The sequence below is a fragment of the Vicugna pacos genome, chromosome 7 (assembly GCF_048564905.1).
Source record: "Vicugna pacos chromosome 7, VicPac4, whole genome shotgun sequence".
Classification (NCBI taxonomy): domain Eukaryota; kingdom Metazoa; phylum Chordata; class Mammalia; order Artiodactyla; family Camelidae; genus Vicugna; species Vicugna pacos.
Window position 1 is genome coordinate 13,286,888 of NC_132993.1, and position 22,531 is coordinate 13,309,418.

Consider the following 22,531-nt stretch of genomic DNA (forward strand, 5'->3'; position numbering starts at 1 on the left):
CATACAGTATTTGTCTTTTTGTGACTGGCTTATTTCACTTGGCATAATGGCCTCAAAATTCATTCATCATGTAGCATGTGTGAGAGTTTCCTCTCTTTTTTTTTTTAATTTTTAAATTTAAAAAAATTTTTTGGTGGGGGGGAGGTAATTATTATTAATAAATTACTATAATTTATTTTTAGAGGAGGTGTTGGGGATTGAACCCAGGACCTTGTACATGCTTAGCATGCACTCTACCACTTGAGCTACACTCTCCCCACTAGAGTTTCCTTTTGTTTTAAGGCTGAATGTGATTGCACTGTACGGATACACTACATTTTGTTTACCCATTCATAGGTCAATGGATACTTGGGTTGCTTCTCCCTTTTGGCTGTTGTGAATTATTCTGCTATGAACATGGGTGTACAAATACCTCTTTGAAACCCTGCTTTCGGTTCTTTGGATATATACTCTGAAATGGAATTGCTGGACCACATGGTAATTCTGTGTTAAATTTTTGAGGAACCACCATACCATTTTCCACAGTGGCTGCACCATTTTAAATTCCCACCAGCAATGCACCAGGGTCCCCATTTCTCCACCTCTTCGCCAACACTTGTTATTTTCTGTTTTTTGGATAATAGCCATCCTAATGGGTATAAAGTGATTAGTACTATTTCTTAAGCATTTTCATGTTGTTTAATGGAGTTAACACTTGCCATTTTTAATGTCTTTATGAAGTGGATATAGAGATGAATTTTATGAAGCAAATAGAATACATAATTCTAAGATTCTGTGAAAGGTAATAAGCCATTATATCCTTTTATATTTGAGAGATGCTTTATAGTTTACAAGGGACATGAGGATTATTGGCCTCACTTAGCAGATAAGGAGACTGAGGCTTGGGAATTTTAAGTGACTTTGACTGCAAGCAGATTAAGTCATTTTTAGAAGAATGAAGGGTAATACTATGAATTAAGAAGAGTAGGGGGAGGATATAGCTCCATGCTAGAGGGCAGTGCTTCGCATCCACAAGGTCCTGGGTTCCATCCCCCGTACCTCCATTAAAATAAAATAATAATAATAAATAAATAAAGCTAATTACCTCCCCCTCCAAAAAAAGAAAAGTAATGTTTTCAGAGCCTCACTAGAGAGTGGCAAAGCTCACATGTTCCGATTCCATGTTTCATGTTGTTTCTTGCTCACCCCCGTGCTCTCTGAACAGGGGACGTCTGGAGGGATGGCTTTCGGTAGAGTCTCCCAATGTGAGTTTACTGTACGTTTACTGTACAAGAGAGGGAGTTTTATTTGTTGTCACTTCCGGTTAATCTACTTAGTTAACCGTTGTTGACGGAGGAGGATGCCTGCTTGTACTCCACTCCTCCTGCCCCCGGGGTTTGGAAGAGAAGGGGCCTCTCGTCTTCTCTTCCCCACATGCAGTAGCACAACTCACACACCGCATATGCACACTCCACACATGTGCACACAGAAGCAACCACCTACATACAGACGTACCCCACGCATACACAAACCTCACACACAGCACACATAACATACGCACAGCACTCACTTCTCACATGCACACACCCCACCGACACACATGCATCCACACCATATGCACATCCTTCATACATATACCACACGTGTTGCACACACACTTCATGCATGCACACACACCCAGCACAACACATGCCACATATAAACATCACACCCATGCATACCACACTTCACACACACTCACAAACACACATGCTCCCTCCCTCCCCTCTGCTTCCTGGGGGTGTGACTTACCATGTTTCTAGAGGGAGACCAATTCTTTGTGATGTTACTCACTTCATCTTGGGCGTTTGGGGGCTGGATGGAGAACTCTGGAAACTTTTCTAGCTTAAATGAAATCAGAGGCTTATTGTAGTTTCTTTTTTTGTTGTTGTTCTAAGTATCGTGAGTCCTTAACTTGTTACGTACGCTGATATCACAATATGGGCAAAATCTAAATTATTTTTGGAAAGTCCTCCCTGAACTATTCTGTCCCTGCTTTCACCACAGCGATGCACGATGGGGAATGTGGACAGCCCCACCTAGGAGCTGGGCGCTTGGGGGTGACGTCTGAGCCCTGGGAGAGAAGCCGAGAAGAGCCAGGGTCAGTTCGCGTGCTATTCTGGGCCACGGGATGTTGTTTCTGCCGAGCTGGCAGGATGCCAGGCGTCCTCCATTGTTGTAACCACCTTCTCAAGACTTTCCCGCACCAGTAATGTGGTAGAACTCGGAGAGCAAACCTGGAACAGCTGAGGGGAAACAGTGGTGAGAAGCCAGCCGTGTTCACACTGACTTTCCCTGTTTCGTTTTTCTCTCCTAGCTCCTTCCTCACATCGCAGAGATGTGCCATATACAGGCAGAAGCAAGAGCAGAAACCGATTACTCCAGGGCACTCTTGAATTTCTTCCGTCAGCCTCAGCTTCTGCTCAGAGGTCCTGCACACCCAGTCCGGAGCCGGTCGGCCGGAAGCCCAGCCTGGACGATGTGCTGATGGAGGCTGTCACCCACAAGTTCGTGCATTTGGGAAGTCAGGATTACTCTCAGCCTGCCCCAGTCTCCTCTATGGCTGTCAGTTTTGGAGGAACAGGTCAGGTGGGGGGAAGCCAGAGGTTTTCAGAGAACGGAGGCCCAGAGAGTCTCTTTCATGGGAATCATGACAGAAAGGGCATCACTTTGGATTCAGCACCAGCTTCCAAATGGAAAGGCCCCACATCCTGGCAGAAGGACCAAGACACCAGCAGAGAGAGCTTGTTTCCTCTGCGTCAAGCTGTCTCCACCTCTGCTGGTTCTCCGCAAACACCCGAAACCTTAACCACCAGGAAGAGCCCGGCCGTCCTTTCCTTGGACTGCGGGAACACGGAGAACAAAAGTGAAATTCCAGCTGTCCTGCACTTGCCGATTTTTAACAATGTTGATGGGATGGCCCCAGATGGGACTTCCGCGAAACCTTCAAATTACAAAACCACAACCAGTAGACAGCGAGAAAAATCGTTACCTAGGAATCAGGACACCGGAACTACTCACCATAATGTCCAGACCCCTGGCAAAATTACAGCTGACGATGTAGGAGCCGCCTTTGTTAACGGTAAACACATAGAGAAGACGTTTCGGGCCAGTCTGTCCACAGTGCCACCAAAGGGCTCTAGTAAAGTTATGGATGAAACCACTGACGCAGGTAAAACTGGCGCCACTGGTTTTGGCCTAACATCGACAGTCAGAGGGGAGAAAGATGTGTTACGCTCTGGAAAGCAGAGCCTGAGAACCCAGGCCCTGTCCGCGTGTGGGGAGATCACTGCCGCCGCACAAGGCAGTGCTCCACCCACGGTCCCTCCTTTTTCACCTGCCTTAAGCAACAGAGCTGCAGCCTAGGGCACCTGTGGTCAGAACTCCACTCAGATCTCTGCTAGCCCTGCCAGCGAGCTTGTAAGGAGGGTGCCAGGCTGGGCTCTGCGCGCGTCACTGACGGACAAAGGGGGCCCCAGGTCTGGTGCCTGCAGCAGAGCGGCTGTGGCTGCTGGCTCCCCTTTGGATGTTCCTTAGCAGTTATTAAAGGACAAAGAGGGTTTTGATTAAGGATCAGTACTGGTGAGGGGACTGACATGAAGACGGAAGGGCCAGCCCTAGAAGTGTGTGGAATAAGCAGCTACATTTCTTGAGAGCAGGAGTCGTTCAGCCATGGTTTAAGAAGTAAACGTAACCGGTTCCACGGGGGTGCTGTCTGTGTTCTCATGAGCAATACGTGAATCATAGGAATGATTTTCTTGAACATAGCCCCTGTTCCAGATAGTCTTTCCCACTGAGACCAGGTATCTTGATTTTTAGTTTAAATATTAGAATCAGCACACATGCATCCCCTTTTGTTTTGTAGATTCCGTATCTGACGTTGCGAGTACCGCATCTTCCAGGATGGATGAACGTGGTTCAAATGAAATTTGTCTCTATCATCTATACAAGGGTTGTCAACTTAGTGAGTAACTTAAGGACTTTCTAGAAGCAGAAACTTCATTAATAGTAATGTGGCTACCATTTACTGAGTATTTACTATGTGTCAGGTGCAATGCTAAGAATCTCACATGCATCTTCTTTAAACTTCAGGTCAACACTCGGTTCTGCTGTTAATCCATGTCACAGATGCACAGACAGAACTTGGGTTTTCCCTAAACTGCCCACTTCACCACTGCATGATACTATACATTCTCCCTTTGCAATTCAGTTTAAGGTGAACTATGATACTTAATCAGAGGTCCATCTTTTTATCTACGAGAAACAAACAAAGGTGTCGTAGCAGGCACATTTTCAGAGTTCATTTCCCGTCATGCTCTAAGTGTTGCTTCTCTTCTGGGCCGTGGACTCTTTGACTTGTGTCACTCCAGCCGAGGAGCCACACCTGTTCCGTGCCTCCTCCCACCAGGCTTCCTGTAGAAACGTCTCCCACGGGACTGCTGGGGACACGCTGCCCTCTTCCTCTCACGCCACTGCCTCCCTTTCCTGCCTCCCTTTCCTGCCTCTGCCCCATCAGGCATCGTGTCCGATCCATTACTTAATCACTTAGTGGCCTTAGACTCATTCGCCTTGTGTCTGAAGAAGAGATTCTACCCTGCGTTCTCTAAATCAGAAGTCTTTAAATAAATCTTTGTTTTTAATTATGGTAAAATGTACATAACGTAGATTTTACCATCTTAACCATTTTTAAGTGTACAGTTCAGTAGTGTGCATTACATTCATACTGCTGTGCAACCAATTTCCAGAACCCTTTTCATCTTGTGAAACTGACACTCTGTACCCACGAAACAATAGCTCCTCATTTCCCCCTTCCGGCAGGAAAGCCCCAGGCAGCTGCCATTTTGGTTTCTGCTTCTATGAATATGATTCCTCTATGTCCCTCATGTAAATGAACTCACACAGTATTTGTCTTTTTTCTGACACTGACTTATTTCACTTAGCATAATGTCCCCAAGGTTCATCCATGTTGCAGCCTTTGTGAGAGTTGCCGTCCTTTTCAAGACTAAATACTATTCTGTTATATTTTATTACATTGTGTTGGAATCATTCATTCATTGATGGACACTTGGGTTGCTTCTACCTTTTGGCTATTGTGTATAATGCTGCTGTCCACACAGGCGTACAAAATATCTGTTTGAGACCTTTCCTTCAATTCTTTTGGGTATAGACCCAGAAGTGGAATTGCTGGATTATGTGGCAAATCTATGTTTAATTTTCTTTTTGAGGAACTGCCACACAGTTTTCCATAGCAGCTGTATCATTTTCCATTTTCACCAACAATGCACAAGGGCTTCAATTTCTCCACATCCTTGCCAGCACATGTTAATTTCTGTTTTTCATGTATTTGTTTATTTGTTTATAGCAGCCATTTAAATGCGTGTGAGGAAGGCACGGACTATAACAAATAGTTAGACTTTTGAATCAGCCAAATCTCGGTAGTGCCACTCTGGGTTTCCCTGTGATGTCTAAGTCTCTCTCTTTTTGTTCTAAAAGACATTGCAAAATGATTTAAACGTAATGCAAACTGAAAAACAGAACTTCTTCCTGTGCTCCTGTAATATGGATTTGTTAACATTAATTCATGATTGAGCAAGTACGCATTGAATGGCCATCTTTTGCGTGCCTAGTCCTATGGCAGTGAAGCAAGGGAGATGTAAGCTAAACAGTGATGCAGGCATTTCTTCAGTGAGTTTGTCATTAAGGTGGGACATCAAAACATCTACAAATTAGAAAACTCCATAAAATAAGTAAATACATAAATAGTAAAGCACAACCTGGGTGCTGAGTACTGGCTAAGGGAATGTGAAATACAAGGCAGGTCAGAATAGCGTGAGATGAGTGAGGGAGTTCTTCTGGAAGAGATGAATTTTAGGCCAGGGCTTCGAGGAAACACAAGCAGTTGCCTACGCTGGAGAGCATTTTATCTCAATAAATCCATGTGGCGGGTGCAGAAAGGGTAACTTAATTTATAATGACCTCAGATTTCCATGTGGGTGATGTGGCTTTTTGGGGAGTGGAGAATTTTGTTTTCTGATGAGTCTCCATGGGTAATAAAGGAACCTGGAGATAAGGATTTGGGGCAGTGCAGGTGGAGGCCAGCATGGGCAGGGGAATGTGCCTGCAGGTCTGGCAGGGTGGGAAAGGCAGGTCTTGATGGGAAAAGTCAGCAGTGAACTTGGTTGAATTGGTTTGAACCCCCACGCAACAAACCCTCCGGCCTCTTTTCTGTCTTTGTAGACGGCTGCCACAAAGTTCACTTCCACCTGCCCTACCGGTGGCAGATGTTCATTGGAAACACCTGGATGGACCTCTTGCTCATGGAGAATATTGAGAAGGCCTTTTGTGACCCCAAAATCTGCGTGTAAGTTGATGGCTGGTCTGGCTTGTGAGTTTCACAGCATCATCAAAGGAAAGCGGAGTGCTATGTTGATGGGAAGAAGAAAAAACAGTTTTCCCTCAGAATCCCATTCAGGCTGAACTCTTTGGATAAAAAAAAGCAAATGCCTGATGGGTTAATGAACAGAAAAACAGAAGTTGGGCAGGTTTGAAGTCACTCAGGACCCAGCTAATTCTAGGGGTTCTGGGACTATTTGCTAACTCAGGTGACATAAACAAGGACACGGTTTTTTGTTTAGTTAATATTTGTCAGGGTGTCCTGCAGAACAACACGATGCAGAGGTCAGTTTTGTATTCCTATCAGTTCATCATATGACTATTAAAAGTACTAAATGATGAGCTCAGAAGAGCTTTTGGCTTAATTTCATAGTTTGCGGAAATGATTTGAGTCATTTCATGTAGCTCTGGGGCAGAATTTTGTTGTATACTTTAGCATTTTAAAGCTTCCTCTGTTTGCCTTTTTCTCTAACCTGGAGATTTCTAAGAGGCTGCCTTACATTTCTGTTTTTGTTAGGGCTGATACTACCCATGACTCTATTTATAGATGCATTCTGTTTTATAAGGAAATTTGGTTGGGGGGAAATGCAGACATTTCATCTGCGGAGCTGGAGAATCTTTGGTGGAGATTCTGTGTTGCTGCGTTTTGCCAGTAGAGGGTGGCATCAGCAGTTTTCTTGTTTCTAGGTGTGTTTTTCCCCCCTAGGTAAATCTGAAGCAGAGTTTCTCAACCTTAGCGCTCTTGGCTTTCGAATCAGATAATTAATTGTTTTGGGGGCCGTTTAGCGTCTATCCTGGTGTCTACCCACTACATGCCAGTTGTGATAACCAAAAATGTTCTTTAGACATTGTCACACGTCCCCGGGGTCACAAAATCGCTCCTGGTGGAAAACCACTGATCTAGGAGGTGTTTCTTAGAGCAGCAGTTCTCAGATTTTTTGGTCTCAGGAGCCTCCCCCTGTCACCACAGTCTTAAAATGTACAGCGGATCCCAGAGAGCTTCTGTTTATGTGGATTATAACTGTCAATATTTACCATATTAAAAATCAAAACAGAAAAATTAAATATTTATTGATTCATTCAAAAATAACAATAATAAACTCATTACATGTTAACATTTTAATAGATTATACAGTTATATGCATATATAGCTGTATATAAGTATATTTACAAAAATAACTATTTTCCAAAGCAAAATAAAAACTCATTGAGAAGAATGAAATTATTTTCTATTTTTGCAAGTCTCATTACTCTGTTGTGAAATCACACATCTTGTAGCCTCTGGAAAACTCCACTGTGCACCTGTGAGGGTATGAAAGTGAAAAAGGCAAGTTATGTCTTAATGTTACTATGAAAATACCTCACATCTTGTTGGCTCCCTGAAAAGGCTCCGATCACCCCTTCATAACTATTTAAATAATAATTATTTAAAAAACTGACCGACTGTGAATCTCTAACTGACTTTCTAACATTGAGCCAATCAGTTGGTTTTTGTGGGCATGGTGTTCTTCTGGGATATTTTTTGAGGGAAGAACACATTTTGTGACACCATTAAATATGTGGTGTAGGCAGGCTACATTGCTACTCTGTATTTCAGTTTTTTCTTTTATGTGTAAGACCAGAAGTTATATAATGGAAATTCAAAGATCCTTTTCAGCTCTAAAGTTTTAATTCTGTGCTCTTATGAGGGAAAACTAGAGTGTAGAAAACAGAAGAATTTTGCTTCAGTGAAGCATTTTGTTAATGCTAAACTTTTCCCTCTCAGCATTACTATTGGCAATTATAAAATCAATTTCCGGAAAATGACTTGTGACAATAATCCTATCCAACGTATCTCCACGCCTTCATCCATCACAATGCCGGCCAATTCTGTCTTCACCACCAAGTGGCTTTGGTATTGGAGGAATAGATCTGACGAATGGGTTCAATATGGGGAGAAGGTGAGTACTGTTCCTCCTCGTGGGTGGATAAACTTGCCAACTTTGGGAGAAACCATTAACACGATGTCTGATGCCTATGTGTTACCCATGGAGCGTGGATATGGTAGAAGAGGTGGTGCTTTTTTTACATTATACCCAGCTGTATTTGCATTTTTTTTTCAGCAAGCATATACTCCAATTGCATCATTAAAAAAATTATATATATAGATTTTTTTTTTAAGTGAAAGTACTAGGAATTGAACGCAGGACCTTGTGCACGTTAAGGATGTGCCCTACCACTGAGCTATACCCTCCCCCTCCTTTAAAAAAATTATAATTATTTTTAAGGAACCTCTTGATACTTCTTGATAAGCCAGTCAAATATCCTTCATCCCTCCCTATCGGGGACTGGGGTGGAACCTTGAGATAGCTTTCTATGTATTAGTACATAAATATACAGAGACTATTGCTTCCAACCAGAAAAGGAGGCAAGAGTGAGAAATCAGAAGACTGATATAGATAGTTACTAGGATTCAGTCAGAGTCTGTTTTCGGATGAACTAGAAGATTCCAGGCTTACCCCCACAGGGACATAGTAATAGGGGGTAGAAGTTTAGATAACCAGAGTGTCTGTCTAGTGTCCCTTCTTCCCTTTGAACCATAGGATTGAAGAGGGGAAGAGAGAGAGTGCTTAGATATGTAATGAAATCAGAGTGAGGAGAAAGAGAAAATAAAAGCAAGAGATTAAAATGAAGCCAGTGACAAAGTAGGGACAAGGAAATACCAGCATAAGATTCTATATAGTTAGAAGTCAATGGGCCATACATTTGGCTCTGAGCTCCCTAGCTGCCAAAGGAAGCAAAGAAACACAACCTGTTACAAGTTCCCCTGTGCCTCTATGGGAAAACCATTTCGGTTACTCAGGAGAAGCACAGCTTTTTTTTCCTGTTAGTGAGGCCTGAGAAAAACATCTCCTAGAGGGCCGCACAGAGGGGACCATGCGTGCTGTGGTGAGGGAGGCCCTCCACCTTAGTCCTATGGTCCCTGCAGTAGCTTGGTGGTTTCCCAGCCATCTTAGCGGTGGATACATGTTCTCAGACGATCTTTCACGGAACTGAAATGAGCAAACTAGAACAATGCAGAGCTGCCCCGTGCGAAGAGGACAGGGCTCAGAGCTCCATCTCTCAGTTGCCTTCCTCTTTGCTCTCCTCTCCTGTGGTGACCCATCAAGCATCCCATCATGAAAACTCCTTGATGCCGAGCTTTGCACGGGTTCCTCTTATGCTCAAGCCAGGGATGATGTCAAAGTACAGTTCTGTAAAAGTGAGTCTCTCAGGTGCTTGTGGAAATAGAAACTATAAGCTCAAATTCATTAGCCTTCGGTATTAAAGCAAATAATTAAATAAAATAAAACAAAATTTAAAAATAAAGTAAATGAAAATAAGCTATAGGTCTCAATGGTTCTTATGTCAACTACTTGGAACTTTCAGTAAGGTAAGGGAGAAGAGCTGGAAAGTATTTGCATTCGAGTTAGAATATTTAGAGAAAAGAGTGGGACATATAGCTTTCAGACAGGGCCCTACAGGTTTTATCTTGTAACTGAGTTTTTCGTAAGAGTTGGGCAACTGAGATTTCTGGGTTAGGAACCTCTTAGGTATGAACTGGAAGAACAGAAACTTTTGCCAACAAAGTGTAGGTGCATGTGTTTTGACAGTGAACTCTCTGGAAGGTAGAATTAATTTATGGAAGTGAAGGTGCTTAACCAGGACTCGAACCTACGTAGATGGCGGACAGGGAGTGGACGGTGGGCATCCGTGGTGCAGGACGGAGTTCTAGCAGGAGTGGCCGGAAGGCAGAGTCATGGTAGTCATGGGCTTTGCATCAGGCAGGGGGTGCAGATCCAGACCCCCGAGAGGAGTGCCAGCAGATGGCTAAGCTTAGTAGCTGTGAAAGCTGGCGTTGAGGGGCAGGAGGCCATGACTGGAGGGAGTTGCCCAGGACAAGGGCAAGCCATAGGCCTAGAAAGCCAAGATCAAGGCGGTAGTGTGGGCACAAGGCGAAAGGCAAGACCTGGTGGTTAGTGAACCATAAGCTGAAGGTAAGATCAAGTCTCCTGGGAGAATACATTGTAAGCTCTACCGCTGATTCTTTCGCTCGCTTACTCATTCAGAACTGGAGTCCAGTGTGAGGGCAGGGCCAGAGGAAGGTCCCAGTGAACCACGCGAGGCTGTGCAGATGCTCAGTCACTGACTTAATGGCCCTGTTCTGTCCAGTATGACAACCACTAGCCGTACGTGACTATTTAGTTCTTTTTTTTCCAGGAGAAGGAAGGATGTATTACTTGCAGCGAGTAAAAAGAACACTGGGGATCTTTCCCAAAGCAATGTCTCCATGGCTATTTAATTTTAAACTTGAATTAATTAAATTTAAGTAAATTAAGAATCAGTTCCGTAGTCACACTGGTCACATTTTAAGTGCTCTATAACCACAGGTGCCTGGTGGCTGCCATACAGGACAACACAGAGGACATTTCCATCATTGAAGGAAGTTCTAGTGAATATGGCTGATCTGGACCCTAGAGCCTTGCAGAGTTTCTGTAGGGTGTTCTCAGCCCCTCAGTGGAGAAGACTACAAAAGGGTGTGACATGTCCCCACCCTGGAAGCCTTTTGGCCATTTGGTTTGGGAGGCGAGATGCGTGCCTGTTCAAATCCCACAGCTAAAATAAAGTTATATAAAATACCATGGTAGAAATTTCTTAAAAGACTACCCTGAAGTTCTTACCTTTTTTTTTCTTTTTTTTTTTTAATAATTAGAAAGACAATCAGCATGTTTCAAACATCGACTCTGTGTACCTGGAGTCTTTCTATCTATCCTGTCCAAGGGGAATTGTGCCATTTCAGGCGGGTTCACAAAACTACGAGCTAAGTTTCCAAGGTAAGTTTCTGCACTTGGTGCCCGTGTTGGAATCTGGTCTGCGGCGTACATGCAGGAGTGGGCCGGAGCGGGCGAGCATCCTGCACTCGGGACTGGGGTTCTTCTTAGCAAGGCAAGTGGTCCAGAGGGTGGGAGCCAGTGGCACTCAGAAGACCTGTGCCCTGGAGCCTTGGCTTTGCCACGGGAGCTGTTCAACCCTGGGACCAGCCCCTGGCACCCCATAAAATGGAGGATTGGGTTATATGACCTCTTGGGGTACTTCCAGCACTGCCATTCTAAAGTTCTGATTCTAGGTGGGCTGCTTGCCAGGATGAGGCAGAATTTTCAGGTGCTGATGGCTGTGGTAGAGACCTTGGGTCTGTGAGTGCCTTCAAAATTTAGAACCTTGCTGCTCCTTCTAGGCTTTATTGAGGTTAATGGTTTGAGCCATTACTTCTTCTAAAGACTTTGCCTTCTGCCATGTTTATTTGAGCCACTGTAGAAATATCTTCTGGTTAGCCTCTACCCACCCGTCTGTTGTGTTCAGTAAGAGATCCAGGCAGGAACTGCCCTCCCTCTGAATGCACTGTCCCATCGGCTGCACTCCTGGGATGCTCCCTGCAGTGGTCAGACACTTGTCCTTTCAAGACCAGCCCTGTAGGTGCTTTGAAATAGGTAAAGGAGACTTTCTCTGGTCCTTGGCACTCCCAGGTGGTATCTGAGATTTGGGCCCTGTACCAATTATGGTGTGTTAAGTAATGAAGCTTTGAAGGACCATTATACCAACTGTTGTGGAAAGCAACCTGGCAGTACATACCAAGAGATACTAAAATATGCTAGCATGTTTATTCTCTAAGGAATCTTGCTAAAGAAATAATTCACAACAAGAAAAAATTAAGCCACAGGCTTGAAGACCTTTTACTTATAGTAGTAAAATAGAGGAATAATCTGTGTACCAGTAGAGTAGTGACTAAACACATTAAGGTATTGCGTTTCAGTGGAGTGTTGGGTAGTTGTTAAAAATTATGATTATAAAGCAGAAAGGTTTTTTTTTATTTTGATTAAGTACAATTTATTTACTTTTTTCTTGCTTGTGCTTTGATGTCACGTGTGAGAAGCCTTTACTTAACCCAAGGTCACAAAGATTTACTCTTATGTTTTCTCTTAAGAGTTTTACAGTTTTAACCTTGGCATTTAAATCTTTGATCAATTTTGAGTTAATTTTTGTATGTAGTATAAGGTAGGAGTCCAATTTGTCCTTTTGTTTGCGGATATCAAGTTGTACCTTATCGTTTGTTGGAAAGACTGTTCTTTTCCCATGGATTTTTCTTGGTACTTTTGTGAAAAGTCAGTTGACCATAAATGTAAGAATTCATTTCTGGGCTCAAGTCTATTCCATTGATCTGTATGTCTATCCTTGTGTTGGTGCAATGTTGGCTTTTTTTTTTCCTGTTCTGCAATAGTGATTTGCACTCATCTGTCTTCTAGCTCACTAATCTGTTCTTCTGCCTCATTTAGTCTATTCTTGGTTCCTTCTAGTGTGTTACTCATTTCAATAGTTTTATTTTTCAACTCTGTTTGGCTGTTCTTTATATTTTCCAGCTCTTTGCTAAAAACTTCTCTCTGTGCATCTGTACTTCTCTTGAGTTCTCCGAACATCTTCACCGTCATCATTCTAAACTCTTTCTCGGATAAATTGCGTATCTCCTCATCACTTATTTCTTCTTCTGTGATTTTATCTTGTGCCTTGTCCTGGAGGACATTCCTCTGCCGCCTCATTTTGCCTGTCTTTCTCTTTGTATTTTTAGGTAGGCTAGTTATGATTCTTGACCTTGGAGAGATGGCCTCTGTGGGAGATGTCCTATGCGTCCCCGCAGTGCACTCCTCTCTTGTCATCAAGGGGTCGGGTGGAGCCGGTCCCAGTGCAGAGTCTGGCCTGTGTTTGTGGATTCCTTCCACAGGCTTGGGGCTGTTGTTTTCTTATTTCTGGAGTCTGCCCCCTGATGCATGAGGCTGGGCTAGAGGCTTATGTGGCTTTCCTGGCAGGAGGGGTCAGTGTCTGCCTACTGCTGGGTGAAGCTTGGCCTGGACCTCTGGTGAGTAAGACCCTGCCTAGAGGCGTTTGTGGCTTAGAAAGTGTGCCGATGGGTGAGGCTGTGTTTCCACTCAGTATGTTGTTTGGCCTGAGGGTTCCCAGCCCTTAAGCCTACAGGCTGTTGGGTGGGGCTGGGTCTCGGTGCTGTTGATCTAATCAAGATGTCAGCCTCCAGGGAAGCTCACGTAGATGAACACTCCCTGAATGTGCAGCACCAGCTTCTATGTCCCCTGGGTGAGCTGCTGCAGTCCCTTAACTCCCCGGGAGAACTTCCCAAACCAGCAGGCAGGTCTGGCCCAGGTCCCTATGCAATCACTGTCTCTGTCCCCGGACCTGGTGCACACGAGATCCTGTGCATGCCTCCCAAGAGAGTGAAGTCTCTGTCTCCCCCAGTCCTGTGGGGCTCCTGAAGTTAAGCCCCACTGGCCTTCAAAACCAGATGCCCTGGGGTCTCCTCCTCCCACTGCCGGGATCCTGGCTTGGGGAACCTGATGTGGGGCTCAGAACTCTCACTCCTGTGGGAGCACCTGTGTGACCTGTTCTTCAGCTTGTGGGTTGCCCACCTAGAGGATATGGGGCCCGACTATATCGTGCACACACCCTTCCTACCTTCCTGTTGTGGTTCCGTCTCAATGCTTCCAGTTGAAGCTGGTCTTTTTCACTAGGCTCCAATCTTTTTTCTCGATGACTGTTCAGAAGTTGGTTGTAGTTTTGCTGTAGTTGTGAGGAGAGGCGAGTTCATGGTCCTATTACTCTGACATCTTTACCGGAACTCAGTATTGTCTTGATTACTGTAGCTTTATAGTCGGTTTTGAAATCAGCTGAATGAATGAATGAATTGTCCAATTTTGTTCTTCTTTTTCCCAGATGATTTTAGTTATCCTTTGTCTCTTGCGTTGCCATATGCACTTTAGGATCATTTTGTCATATATGAGTGTTAGGATCAATTTCTTTAAAAAACATTTCCATATGACCCAACAAGTCCACTCTCTGGTAGATAGCAAAGAGAAATGAAAACATACATCCAAACAAAAATGTGTACATAAATATTCATAGTATAAATATTCACAGTGGCCAAACAAAGTTTGTACATGGCCCAAGCGTTCATCAGTTGATGAACGGATGGATGCAATCTGGCACGTCCATTTGGTGGAGTATTATTTAGGTATAAAAAGGAATAAAGCACTAACACATACCATAACACAGATGAATTCCGAAAACGTGATGCTGGATGAAAGAAGCCAGTCACGAAAGATTACATATTTTATGATTCCATTTTATGTAATGTTCAGAATAGGCAAATCTGTAGAGTCATAAATTTGATTTGTGTCTGTCTAGGGAAGGAGTGAATGATGGGAAATGACTGCTAGTGGGTATGAGATTTTTTTTTTTGAGGGTGATTGATTATAACATCCTAAAATTAGACTGTAGTGATGATTGCACAACTCTGTGAATAACACTAAAAACACTCAATTGTACACTTTCAGTGGGTCAAGTTTATGGGATGTGGATTATATGTCAATAAAATAGTTTAAGTAAAAAATTATGATTATGAAAATTATGTAGCAAAAGCAAAATTTGATATTATTAAATGAAGGCCAAACCCCAAGTTTATGTTTCTGTACTTTCCTGTTTTTATATTATATTTAAAAAATAAATGATTTAGGGGGAAGGCATAGCTCAGTGGTAGAGCACATGCCTAGCATGTGTGAGGTCCTGGGTTCAATTCCCAGTCCCTCCATTAAAAATAAATACATAAGCCTAATTACTTCCCTTCCCCCCAAAATAAATAACTAAAAAAATTAATGCACATAACAAGGGCAGCTCTATATGCATGTGGACCAAGACTAGAAGGCAATAGAGAAAAATTTAAAATCTCTTCTATTGGATGGTAAGATTAAAAATGGGCTTAAATTAAAAAAACTTTTTGGTGGTATTCTATTGTTTTGACAATTTAAAAGGGTGGTGGAGAGATGAGAACCAAAATACCTTGTTCCTGAATCTGGAAAATTTTAGCCCAGTAATTTTATTCACTTGGTTCCTAGAAACAGGTTGTGAGAAGTTTGCAGTGTCCGAGACTGTTTTTCCCTATGTCTTATATTCTCTCATTCTTAAACTACTGTTGAAGTCTGAGCCATGTGCCAGGCACTGTGCTAGGTGCTGGCAAACCAGGCAATTTCAGAAAATAATAATAGCTCTGGGGAAAATGAAGCCATGTGATGAAGCAGCAAGAGAATGGAGGAGCCGTGGGAGGGAGCCTGCTTTTATCTGAGGAGGGAACTTTGGAAGGGAGGGGGCAGCCTGTGCACGTGGGAAGGAAGTCTCTTAAAGATGAGAGCAGATGTTGAGACTGAAATATCTTATGAGCTGGAAACCACGAAACGTGTTGAGCAGAGTTGCGGCATGATCTGACTTGCTCTTTTTGGATGGATGTTGATGTAAAACTGAATGGAGGCAAGATTGCTGCAGTAAGATGCCTCCATTTCAAGTGTACAGCTGGATAAGCGCTGACCAGTTTGGGCAGCTACTGTCCTAATCAAGAGCTAGAACATTCCCATCAATCAAAAAAGTCTCCTCATGCCCCTTTGTGATTAGTCACCTCCCCAACCGATTTGCTTTCTGTTGCTATAGATTAATCCATTCTAGAACTTCATATAATAGAACTTTGTCATGTGCACTGTACATGTGGTTGACTCCTCTCACTCGGAACACTGTTCACTCATCTATGTTGCTGCATGTGGAATAGTCCTTCCCTTTTTATTGCTGAGTAATATTTCGTCGTAAGGATATACCATAGTTTGTTTAGCCATTCACCTGTTAGTGGGTATTTGGGTTGTTTTCACTTTTGGGTTATTATGCTAATGCTGCTAGGAACAGTTAAATGGAAGCCTTTGTGTGGATATAGTTTTTTGTTTCTTTTGGGTAAATACTAAGGAGTGAGATTACTGCATTTTACACTTTCACTAGCAATGTACGATGATTCAGTTTTTAAAGAACTCATGCTGGCTGCCGCTTAGACCTAGGTTTACAGCGTGAATTGAAAACAGTATTTCGACCCTGAGGTAGGAAAGAACTCTGAAGCTATACCTACCACATTCCAACCCAACATCACTGATGCCTGGTTTAGGGCAGCTTTCATGGGTGGTGTCCTGTTACGTGGCTGCCCTATCTCTCCTCTTTACCGTGTGACATTTTTATAGATTTGGTTAATTGCAGGATGTTCATTCATCTCTTTGCCATAGTAATATTACTGGGTCTTATATTAAGTGAAGGCTCCAAGTTTTTATCACGAGCAGTTTCCATCCTAAAGGATTTTCTGTATTCATACAAGTACAGTTGAGTCATGATTATTTGCTGTGTTCCTAGCGTCTGAAAAATAACAGTACATCATTTTCTAGGACTGTTTCTTGATCTGTGTTTTCTCTTTTCTGTCTAAAGGGATGATTCAGACAAACGTAGCTTCCAAATCCCAAAAGGATGTCGTCAGAAGGCCGACATTTGTGTCTTACTCGGATGTGGAGCAGATTAAACGTGGACGAGAGTAAGTGTCTGAAGCACAGACGCCGGGCACGTGTTTGAGAAGTTCGGGCACTGATCTCATCACATCACTCCATCACGTCACCCATGAATCTGGACCCTGTTTTCTGAAATGCTTTTACTCGGAGAACACTGCAATTTCCTTTTGCTTTAACTATGAGTAAGGTCCTTGTTACGCAGCGCGGTGTGACTGAAAGAACACTAGAGCAGGGGGAGGGGATAGCTCCACGGTAAAGCGCATGCCTAGTATGCACAGGGTCCGGGGTTCAATCCCCAGGACCCCCATTAACAGCAACAACAAGAATACTAGAGCGGGAAATCTGTCTTTCCCTCGGGTTCACAGGGACTTTGGGCAAATCTCCTGCTCTGGGCTCAGCATCTTCAGCTGTAATTGGTTGGATTAATGGGGCGTGCCTCGGAAAGAATCAGATGCAGAGTTGCTGGATTTTTGTTTTGCTGTGGGTGCTTCTGTGTATCTTTAGCTTTGCTGAGTGGATTTATAGGGGGTGGGAGGCTGATGAAGAAATAAGAGAGAAAAAAGGGATGAGGTAGCTGCCTGAGCGAGGGCTCAGGAGAAAGATAATGTTGAAAGGGGGGGTTGTAAAGGAAATTTCGCTGTAGGGGATCTGGTGTAATTCCTCTGTCTGCTCATGAAACTCAGTAAAATCTACGTGGTCCATGAACATTTTTGGAGTTGGATTTTTTTTTTCTAGGTGATAAGTGATTATGTAAAACAGACTTTAAGGCAGGTGTAAAGTCAGGGTGTGCTAATTATGTCCTTTTGGTTGTAAGGAATAAGGTATTTCATGGAAAAGGGAAGTTACTAAAAGGATAAACATGGTGTGACAGGGAAAACAGTGTCTCACCAGAAGCCAAGGACGGGGACCCGAGCTCTCTGAGGCCGTGGGGAGGGGAGTTGGTTCCAGTTCTGTTTCAGAACCTGAGCCGCCTGGGGTCACAGGTCTCTGCCGGTGATCAGGTTAATGGCTGGACTCAGCATTTACATGTCTACCCGCAGATTCTCCTGCTCCTCATTAGGTATGCGGATTTGGACAAGTCAGTCACTCATTCCCTCATCTGTCACCTGGGCTTGATAGAAGCACATTTGTCAAGTAAATGTTAGCTGCTTTTCTTCTGATTCTTATTCTCCTGCGAAGGGACTCAGCCACCTTACCTATGTCTATGTGTACCTCTGTCTGTAGATCTAATACTTTTCTCTGGCTTCAACTTCATCATTCCAATCTTCATACCCCTTCAGCTTTACCTGCTGCTGCTGCAACTGCCTGATTTTCTCTGAATTTCTTAATTCAGACTCCCAAGAATTAGAATCGGATCCACCTAACCATCTAAGGTCCCCTCCAATTCTTTTAATATTCAAATGAATAAAGTAAAACTTTTGCAGCGTAGAGAGGAGTAAAGTACATGTCTGTCTCTCCTAGCATAACCCCCTCACCTCTTCCCTCCCCTCCACAATTATCAGCTCCTCAAAGCTCTTCAAATATTCATGTGATGAATGGTACACAGTGACGCTGAATAGTCAGCTAAGTGAGTGAGTGAATAAAATGAATTCAGGAAACTGCTCATGGGAGGTCGTGGAGAGAACCAACTTTAATCCTGCTCTCACTAGACCGGAGGAGACACACTGCCTTAGGATAGAATGAGGACTGTGAATATTATCCTGAACAGTCTGAAGAGAAAGGAGTTCTAGCATATTTCGTTGTTGATGAGCACCTTTCAACATATTAATCTAATCTGTTTGGCACTATGCAAATCCAGTATGGAAATCTGAGCTTAAAATATCAATAAATTGGGGCCAATCTCTCTCATTCCAAAGGAATCTTCGTTTTACAAAAGGGGACCTTTAAAGAATTTTCTTCCTTAAAGCAGTTTTGAAAATTTAATTTTCTCATTATGGAAAAATTTCAGACTTAAAGTAGAGAAAATTGTGCAGTAAACCCCTATGTGCGTATTACTCGGCAGGGGGGGCCACATAGAGAACCCCAACGTGTATGGTTACCCTGAAATACAATTCATACAGGAGGGGGAGGATTCTCTCTCCGTACCCCTAAAGTATGTAAGTGTTTATCATTTGACAAAGAAGCCGTAAAACAGTTAATGCTAACACGTTAGGACCTTTGAAGGTTAAGCAGAAGTGTAAAGAAGAATCAAAGCTTTTACATGTTAAATCAATGGGAAAATAGCAATTTACCAAATCACGAATAATCACCACATTTTTAAAAAGCATGATTACTGGTATGTCTGGACCAGGAATATGCAGGGATGTAGTCCAAAGAAAATACATAGAGAAAATTCTCTGGGGAACCTTGGCTTAGTAGAAGTTAAGGACAGAAAGTGACTTGGGCACATGAAACACGGAGCCAAATGAATTTCTTACTCTCTCTTGTTTGTAGCCATCAGCAGATGCAGACCCAGTCAGAGCCTTTAACCTCGACATTTGTTCCTCAGCAGAACAGGAGTTTCTCAAATGACTATAAGGTACTTGTTTTTTACTTTTTAGTGGGTCACATTTCAAGGTGGGACAAAGGACTACTTTGCTACAAATGTGTGTATTTGAATGAATGAATGAATGAATTGCTTCTGCAAAACTCTTGCATTAAGATTCAAAGGCCTTAGTGGGGAGGGTATAGCTCAAGTGGTAGAGCACATGCTTAGCATGCTTTGGGTCCTGAGTTCAAACCTCGGTACCTCCTCTAGACCTAATTACTTCCCCCCACACATAAAAAAAATTATTTTTTAATTAAAAAAAAGAAAGATTCGATGGCTGACATCCAAATGGTGATTGTGCTATGTGTCACTTCCCAGAGAACAGCTCCTCTACAGGGCACCTTGTTTCCAGAGTCCAGCCACACACCGTCTCCTTTGGGCAGATCTCCTGGATAACTTCATGAGATAGATATCAGATTCTCTAATTTATAGACAATAAAATTGGAACTCGGATAGTAACAGTGACTCACCCTTTAGGTGGAATTAAAAAGGAGGTTTCTAGGGGGTTAAAGCTCAGCTCATCATCTCGCCTGGTTAAGGCAAGACTCTTCCTGGATCTTTTAGCCTCCACATCACATTGATTTGAGTACCGGCCACTTTGCGTGGGCTCCTTGGGTACCTCCAGTGCCTCTGCCCCTGCACTGGCTTTATACAAGTAACTCTCTAGGTCACTGGACTAAGTCAGACACCTCAGGGGGGGCCTCCCTTTGCACTTCAGGTGTAATGCTTTGTTAGGCTTAAGTCAGCCCGAGCAGATGGCCCCATGTCATCTGGTTCATTGCTGGAATAAACTGCCCGACGTGGAAACCCTAAGCCAGCTTATCCCACGTGCTGTCAGAGGCCTGGCGGAGGCTCTCTGTGGCGTAGGCGGCCACGCGTGTGGACAGATCAGGCCTGAAGTGTTTCCTGTCTCACGTCTATATAATTTCCTTTTTTTTTTTCCTCCAGTTGCTTGAGATCGATAACCACTCTCTGGAATACAACGAAATAAGTGAGCGTTTTAAAGCTTCCATGAAAAACTTCAAGATCAAAAGGATAAGGAAGGTTCAGAACACAAAACTCTTGAATGCTTTTGAAAGGTCAGTGGCCACATTATCAGGTGTCTTGATACAGAGTTTGAGAGGATTAGTTAAGATCTATCTTTTTAAGATTTCTAGTCACTGGTTTATTTTAGTAGTCAACAGTTTTTTCAGTCTCTACTGATTTTTTTCATCCTGTAAACTCAAGCTTCTCTCTTTCAGCTTTGGCCCTACAGTTAAATGATTTCCTGTGTCTATCATTTTAAGTTTTTCATTAATTTATTCATTTTGAGGGGGCTGGGGAGGTTTATTTATTTTAACGAAGGTACTGGGGATTGAACCCAGGACCTCGTGTGTGCTAAGCACAAGCTCTACCACTGAGCTATACCCTCCCCTGCCCCCAATAAATTTGTTCTTTAACAGCTGTTGCCTTCATGTTAGTGGCTCCGTTCTGAAAGCGAGTGGAATAAAAATTTTAAGATGATTCGACTTCAGTTGGGATTAATGTTATTAATTGGAGTGGGCGAGGAATGTTCTTGGGGTTAAGTCTCACGTTTCCTGTATTAGGAGGAGGAAGGAGATGCAGAGATATGAAAAGCTCCTGTTTTGTGCAACGGCACAGGCCCACATGGAGTCCATCTGTGCAAATAACTTTGACTGGACTGTACATGGAGTTCACGATGCCAAATATGGAAAAGGTTTGTGTGGAATAGAGAAGCCGACTAGAAGAGCCCTAATCAGGCTCTCTACATGTTCCTGTTATGAGGTGTCTGTAATTGTTTTGTATTAACCAGCATGTCCAGGCTTTCCCAGTCACGGAGAGAAAATAAACTCACGTTAACGTGGAATGCCTAAATTAGAGTGGGAAGTCGACGTGGAGACTTGAATGCGGTGCCTTGGCCCTGCTCCCCTCCTGTCGTCTGTGTTTTGGAGGGAGAAGGACCAAAGCATCTCACACATGCTTGCAAACTGCTCCGCCCGTTGGCTCCCACTGCTGCTCAGTTCCGGCCATGGCTCTTCCTGACTGATGACCATCCCTTCTGTTGCCACTGATGGGTTCAAATCAAAGATGCCTCTTTTCATCTCTGGCCACGCTGGTCAACTGGGGACTGAAGCAGCACAAGTCTGCTCACACAAAAAAATCTCAAAGAGGGAAGACAAAGCCTCCCTGTGGCACGCGTGAAGCCACCCTGGTTGGGCTGTCACCTGTGTAATTTAGCATGTGACTCTACGTAAGGGGTAGTAAGACATGCCTGGAAGGACAGAAGGGCTCTGGGTTACATCTTGATAAACTGGAGATGGAAACCAGGCATCTAATGGGAGGTGGAGGACAGAGCAGAAGGCAGGTTAGTAAGGGAGTTCAGAAGAGCTGGGACGTGGGACCAGAGCTGCTGCTCAGTCGGGGCTGAGAATAAGAACTACAGCAGGGAGGTTAAAGCCGCCCAGTTGAAAAAAAAAAAAGCCACCCACTTGGACAGCAAAGGAGATGACAAAAACTCAGATTTGTATAAAAAGCAGAAGCTAAGTGAAATTAGAAGAGGAAGCACATATTTAGGGGGCAGCTAAGCAAAGAGGGGCCTGTCCTGGTACAAACGCGATTCAAGAAGCTGGACGGGACACGCATAAGGTCAGGGAACATGTTTAGTGTCCAGGGTGCTGCAGGCGTCACAAATCTATAAAATCTCTCAAGATTCTGCAACCCAGGTACCTTAAGATGCTAAATGCTTAAGAAGGAAAAACCAAAATGTTATTTGAAGATAATCTGAGGGTCTACGTAAAAAACCCAAGAGAATCTGGAGCACTGGAAAGTTGGGGTTCTACCCAGAGAGGGGGCCACATGCTCTCCTCTGCTCCCAGACTCCCCTTTGTTATCTCTGTCTTTTAGTCACTGACCACCCTCTGGGCCCAGACCCAAGGTCCCTGAAGGACTGCGTCAGAGTCCACGTTGTCCCTTTTTGACTCAACCTAGAAAGGGTTCCTGCTCCTGGTCTCATTCCGAGTTCTTTCTAGTTAACAAAGTCTGCCATTTTTTTTGCAATGAATTTCTAGATCCTATTTTGGTAATCAAAAGCTGACCATGATTCTTTCTCCTTATATATTCCTCCTAAGATTCTAATTCTCTTTGAGACAAA

The 22,531-nt window shown here is 43.5% G+C and overlaps 1 protein-coding gene across 1 annotated transcript in view; it reads left to right on the top strand.

Moving 5' to 3' along the window:
• The window catches only part of ZC3HAV1 (zinc finger CCCH-type containing, antiviral 1), a 51,313-nt gene that overhangs the window by 23,300 nt on the left and 5,482 nt on the right, over positions 1-22,531 (top strand). The window contains exons 4-12 of the mRNA XM_006210021.4: positions 2,336-3,100; positions 3,884-3,982; positions 6,256-6,379; positions 8,177-8,351; positions 11,144-11,264; positions 16,777-16,879; positions 19,287-19,371; positions 20,329-20,459; positions 20,967-21,097. Of these exons, the coding sequence (XP_006210083.2) occupies positions 2,336-3,100; positions 3,884-3,982; positions 6,256-6,379; positions 8,177-8,351; positions 11,144-11,264; positions 16,777-16,879; positions 19,287-19,371; positions 20,329-20,459; positions 20,967-21,097 (1,734 nt within the window). The remainder of the gene's footprint in view (positions 1-2,335; positions 3,101-3,883; positions 3,983-6,255; positions 6,380-8,176; positions 8,352-11,143; positions 11,265-16,776; positions 16,880-19,286; positions 19,372-20,328; positions 20,460-20,966; positions 21,098-22,531) is intronic.